The following is a 6,000-nucleotide window of genomic DNA, read 5'->3' on the forward strand; positions in this document are numbered from 1 at the left end:
AGGTTCAATGGACATAATCTCTCGAAGGGCGAGCTTCTGAGACCGCTTAGTAGTAGTACCCGGTGTGCTGCCAAAGATGGCGTTGATGGTGCTGGATGGGTTCTGCAATTTGCCATTGTCACCATCATCTTCGTTTTCCTTGGTCTTGCCCTTGTCTTTAGTGCCAGATGGTTCCTGACTGGTCTTTCATGACTCGGCGTAGATTGAAACAATCTGTCACACAGTGCTTGTGGTACGGGTGCCATGTGCATTGTTTTTTCAGGAGCTCGTTGAACGAGGTCCTATCTTGATTGATGCCGCCACTTTTATTGGAAGACTATGACATTGCCGTGACAATATTCTAGCTTTCGCTTGCGGTTGTGACCTCCCGAGTAATTATTTCGGTTATCATTGTTAGGATGATCGTTGCGGGTCTTGTCATTGTGTTGGCCATTGTTCTGATTATTGTTGTTCTGGTCCTTGTTGTGATTGGACTCGAACCTTTCAATCTCCCTATCTTCTTCATCTGCCCGTACTCGTACCATGATCTTGAGAGATTTGATATCAGCAGGGCATCTTATACCGAAGTCTTGAACATTCGACGGTCGTGGAGGCCGTTCTGGAAGCAATATATAACATTGCGCTTCGTGATGTCCGTGATTGTGGCCTTCTTGTTGAAGAAGCGGCGTAAATAACTCCGCAGGGTCTCACCTTCTTGTTGTTTAACTTGAGACAAGTCAATCCTGTTGTCAGGACGCTGCATTGCCCCTGCGTAGTTGTTGGTGAACGCCACCTTGAGGTCCTTCCACATGTCGATGGAGTTCTTATCCAATGATTTTAGCCATGTGAGTGGTGCTGCCTCCGTACAGATGGGGAAGTAGATGACTTTGGTGTCTCGTTTCCTCCAGTTGCTTGTATTGACAATGAGTAGCACTGGAGCCATTAGACTGGATCTTGCTTGCCATTGTACTTGGTGATACCAGATGTTTGAATTTTTTGGGTAGAATTGTCCTCCTCGCATATCTGGAGAAGGTGGGAAACCCATCAGAATCATCCCCTAGGTGCTCGACTTCTTTCTCACGTTCGTGGCGCCGTCCGTCAACGATGGTACAAGCGTCGCGACCGGCGTTGATCTTGTTGCGAAGGTCTTCTACTAGGCGTTCGGGTTCTGAGTTAGTCCCATGGTGGCCACGACCTCCTGAGGGTCCCGCCCGACTACCCTCTACTCCAGCTTGGCTTGGTCTGGTGCCTTCGAGTTGGCTCGATCTGCACAGAGGGCCTCTATGGCTACTGCCAAGTCGACTGCGCTGGGATGGGGAGTGCTGAACTGACTGTATCGGGTTTTCGTGCGCGTTTTGTCAGTTCAGCCAACTGTCTGGTATACTTGTTTTGCGGCATGGCGTGAGTGATGAGATCAATGGATGCGATGGTGGCGAGGTAAGTACGATACTGACGTGTTTGAACTGCTTCAAATGCGTTATTTAGGTTCATGATTGGTAGGTCTGCTACAAGGCGGCGGTGGTGCTCTACCCTCGCGACGTTTCTTGCTCATCGTCAAGTTCTTTCAACTTCGATCTCTTCTCCATCAACGTTTGCAGTGAGCTCATCCTACGAAACATCGTTTGTGTGATGCTCGTGTTGCGGGTTTCTGTCCTGTTGCTCTTCTTCTTCGTACTTTTGTCTAGCGGCGAGAGCGAAGAGTTCTCGTTCTGGATAGTAGCTTCCTAAGCTTGAAGTGATGACCTCTGTGGTGCCACCTTCCTCGTAGATGGGCGAAAGATGAGCTCCCTCCTGATACGGGAGGGTGTCGAGTTAAGCGATGACGTGTGAATCGTCATCCTTGACGAGAGCAAGTGGCTTCATGTTGAGCTAGTAGACGAATCTGCCTTGGGGAGTCGATGTAATCACCAGGCCCTGTTGTGACCTGATAAAGGGGTCTCCTTGTCCGGATCCGAGTAGTAGTCAAAGTTCTCGATCATGTCCGTATTGGATTATGATCTGGACAGGGTAGCCTGATAAATAGTGGCTGCATTGCAGAGTCCGAACGGAAGTCGACTCGAGTAGTAGTCCGATTTGCACGATGGCTTATGCATCAATTCATGAAAATCTATCCGACTGGCGGGAGGAGTCGAGTTGTACTTGGATTCGTCCCCCAAGCCTCTGACTAGGTCAGAAATGAAAATTCGTCGAAATTGTTGACAAGATCCTCCAGAGCTTGACGTTGGAGCTTCATGGTTTGCTGCTTCTTCTCTAGAGTTGACGCAATGTGGCGGTAGAAATTTTCAGCATCATCTGCGATGCAAACCTAGGAGCCGAAGATGAACGTCGCACCTGTTTCGAACATGATGATTGGCTTGATGATAACTTGTGCCATCAAGTTCGCCAGTGGATTCTAGACGAGAGCCCCTATCTCGACACGCCAGTTGTCGGTGATTAGACACGGCAACCTACTGAGGGGGTGCCCGAGGTAGTGTTTTAGTTAGTGGGGCTCGCCGAGATCAGGAACTCGAAGGTGAACACACACACAATTTAGACAGGTTCGGGCCGCTAGATTACGTAATACCCTACGTCCTATGTGTTGGTTGGATTAAATTGCTTTGGAGGGGTCCCTGCCTCGCCTTATATTGCCGGGGGTAGGGTTACAGGTCGGTTGCTTATAAGAATACTAGTCGGATTTGAGTAGGTGAGTCCTACTTTGATTGCTACGAGTACTTTTTCTAATCCTCGACCAGTTCTTATCTTGCCACGTAGACTACGCCGTCCTGTGTCATAGCCTTCATATCAGATACGTCTCGGTGTCAAACCCTGCATATAAGACTGTTCAAACCTTCTGGTGGACCCATAGATGTATGTACAACACGCCCGATGCCACAGTCCCGCTGCGACCACCGCCCGTCCTGCTCCGGTAGCCTCCGCAGCCATCCTTCTCCGCCGATGGCCGCTTGCCCCCACCTCCGTCTCTGCCTTGCCCATATTCGGCGGTGGGCTACTGGATCCGCCGCCACCGTCTCAACCGCTTCTGTGCTAACCCGCCGCTGGCGCTCGCCCCTGCCACCTCCACCGCCTAGCGAGGAGTCCTCTGCCGCTTGGCTTCGGCGGCGCAAGCGTCGCCTCCACTCTCCTGCCGTCTCGACCGCCACCACCGCCGATCGGCGAGCCACCCCAAAGCCTCTTCTAGGCCCGCAAATCACAGCAAATCACAGGTAATCCCACCCCCAACCCCAAACCCGCAACTTGAACCCTAAGGCTTGCCGGTGCCGTTGCCGGAGCTAGGGGAGAAAAATGATTGAGACAAACTTAAAAATCAAGCATTTGAGCTCGCTCTAACAAATCTCTTAAGGTTCAGGCTTGAGGAAACTGCTGGATTTAAGTTGCTAACATTACTCCCATGGAAATGAAATCTCTGTCTGCATAATTGCAGAAATATGATGATTTACTAATTACCATGCGGAGCTGCAAAAAGCAGGGGACATTGCTCGACTTCTTACATCATGTATACTATATATAATGTATGGTAAGAATTGCATGCGAGGTCTGCAATACAACCTCACTCGAATGAACTCACTCATTACGATTCACACACACACCATTCCTGTATATGTACAGTGTCTTCTAGTATAACACGGAGTGATTTCAGTGTAGTGCGATGGACTGTGCAGTGCAGAGACTGCGGAGTAGCGGAGGCAGAAATATATACAGCAGAGTAACTATGTTTTTGTAGTACTAGTAGGCTGTGCACCGCATGCATGATGCTACGGCACGGTACGAACGATGAGCTCACATGTACCTGCGCAGGTACTCCACCCGCGTGGGGTGCTTGAGCTTCATCAGGGCCTTGAGCTCGTACTTGCGGACCATCTCCCGCGAGATGCTGAGGTTGCCGGCGATCTCGCTGAGCGTGCGCTTCCCCCGGCCGTCGAGCCCGAACCGCTGCCTGATCACCAGGCTCTCCTTGGGCTTCAGGGAGTCCAGCTGCACTCACATCCGTTGCGCGCATCCATTCAGAACTTTCTGTTACGTTCCATCTCGAGCGATTGATGTTAAGACAGAAAAAGAAGAAGACTCACGAGGTCGTCGATGGCGAGGCGGAGCAGCGTGTTGTGCTTGCCGGCGTCGACCCCGATGGCGTCGTCGTCGGTGACCTCGTTGATGAGCTCCTCCTGCGTCACGCGGTTCCGCGAGTGCAGCGAGTAGGTGGGCCTCGTCATCCGCAGCACGTCGCGGTACCTCTGCTGGGAGATGCCCACCCTCTTGATCACCTCCTCGTCCGTGGGCGCCCTCCCGAGCTCGAACGCCAGCTCCTCCCGGGCCTTGTTGATCTCCTGCCTCTCCTGCACACCCACCGTTTCGTTCGTTGCAATTGTTCAGAACCGTCTATCCTCTGATCCCAAGCCATGATCTCAAAAATTGTAGGTTCGGCATCGTTACCTACCGATTCCATGGCGAAGGGGAAGCGCGTGAAGTTGGAGAGCGTCATGGCGCGGACGATGGAGTGGCGGATCCAGAAGAGCGCGTAGGTGGAGATGCGGAAGCCGCGCTTGGGCTCGAACCGGTCGATGGCGGTGATGAGGCCGTTGGCGCCGGCCTGGCAGAGGTCGTCGAACCTCTCGTCGTTGGCCATGTCCGGGTAGTACTTGTTGATGGCGTACAGCACCAGCCGGAGGTTGTGCTGCAACCCAACCAATGGGTCAGTGTGCTCTGTGCTGTGCCCCTATTTCTAATGTCGAATCTGAAGTTTCCAGACTACGGAATACCAAGTGTGATTCGTGACTCAAATTCCCAGTTCGGTACAAGTCGAAAAGCAAATGGGGATCAGCCATGCCACTGTGTTTACCTTGATGACCTTGTTCCTGGCGGCCCTGCCGACGTCGAGGCGGCGGCGCAGCTGCTGGACCGTCATGCCGGTGGCCTCGGCGAGCTCAGCGTCGGTCGGATCCCTCTGCAAGTCCTCCCTCAAGCTCTCTTGCACTTCGAAGATCGCCTGGGATAACAATTGGAGTATGCACATCAACTCCTAATTTCTCTTCCGGCAAATCAAACCGAGGATGGTGGGATTGGACGATTAGTGAATTACCTTCATTGGCTGCATGGTCTTGAAGAGTCGCGCGCTCTGAGCGGAGCTAAGCACCGGCGGGATCTTCATGCGCTTCCAGTCGAGGCTGCCCATGTCCGTGGACACCGAGTGCTCCCGGAGCAGCATCTCCTCGAACTCCCGCTCCTCCTCCTGCTTGCCGCCGGCATCGCCCTCCTTCTGCTTCATCTCCACCCTCTTCCCCAGATCCATCCTCCTCCCGCGCCTCCTCCGCCGGCTCCTCACGATCACCGTGCTCCTGCCCTGCACACGCATACGCGCGCAGATGGCGATTAATTAGCTGGGTCGCTGCAGGAATTACCAGCTGGTTGAACCGTTGATGCAACGGTGTCCAGGTTGAGATGAAGATGCTCACCACTCTGCCCTTCCTCTTCTTCTTGTCCTTCTTGGCCTCGTCGTCCTCGCCGTGCTTCTCCTCGACCACGGCGGGGCTGAGCTTGTAGATGCTCTCCAGCGCGGCCGCCACCTCGTTGTAGTCCGTCCCCTCCCCCTCCTCCGCCGGGGCCCTCGACGGGCGCTGCGGCGGGGGGAGCTTAGCCGTGCGCTGCTTCTCGGGCGACGCGAGCGCCGAGCAGCTCGTGGACGGCGCCCGCCGCCGCGGACCATTGTTGAGCGCGAGCACAGCGGGGCCGGACCGCCGCGGCCCGGCCGCGCAGCGGCACCCGGCGGCGAGCGGCCGGCTGGGCGTGGTCACGGTGGACGTCATGGCGGGCTAGCTTAGCTCGACTGCCTCAATCTAGAAGCTTCTTGTGGCGCACAGGCGTTCAGCTCAACTCGCTGCTGGTCGTGTGGAAGCGATGCGACGCGGTGCAAATGGCGTGGACGGGATCTCGAGCCAGATGCGCGGCTGCGCGCCATATAAGGGGAGGGGCGGGGCGCGACGGCGGCCACGAGCCGCGGTGCCGCATCTGACGGCCGGGACGCCGCCA

The 6,000-nt window shown here is 54.6% G+C and overlaps 1 protein-coding gene across 1 annotated transcript; it reads right to left on the minus strand.

The window, feature by feature from the left end:
- Positions 1 to 3,379: 3,379 nt before the first annotated feature.
- On the minus strand, positions 3,380 to 6,000 carry LOC101779300 (RNA polymerase sigma factor sigE, chloroplastic/mitochondrial). The gene is made up of 6 exons (XM_004961000.4): positions 5,427 to 6,000; positions 5,054 to 5,314; positions 4,814 to 4,960; positions 4,412 to 4,648; positions 4,047 to 4,310; positions 3,380 to 3,951 (listed from the first exon to the last, which is right to left on the minus strand). The coding sequence occupies exons 1-6, from the start codon at positions 5,775 to 5,777 to the stop codon at positions 3,757 to 3,759; spliced, it is 1,455 nt and encodes a 484-aa protein (XP_004961057.1). The 5' UTR covers positions 5,778 to 6,000; the 3' UTR covers positions 3,380 to 3,756.

This window comes from Setaria italica, chromosome III (assembly GCF_000263155.2).
Source record: "Setaria italica strain Yugu1 chromosome III, Setaria_italica_v2.0, whole genome shotgun sequence".
In the NCBI taxonomy this organism is placed as follows: domain Eukaryota; kingdom Viridiplantae; phylum Streptophyta; class Magnoliopsida; order Poales; family Poaceae; genus Setaria; species Setaria italica.

Coding starts and splice junctions, on each gene's coding strand:
- LOC101779300 (XM_004961000.4), bottom strand. CDS start 5,777: ATGACGTCCACCGTGACCACGCCCAGCCGGCCGCTCGCCGCCGGGTGC. Junction 5,315..5,426: donor AGAAGAGGAAGGGCAGAGTG/GTGAGCATCTTC, acceptor ATGCGTGTGCAG/GGCAGGAGCACGGTGATCGT. Junction 4,649..4,813: donor CCAGGAACAAGGTCATCAAG/GTAAACACAGTG, acceptor GTTGGGTTGCAG/CACAACCTCCGGCTGGTGCT.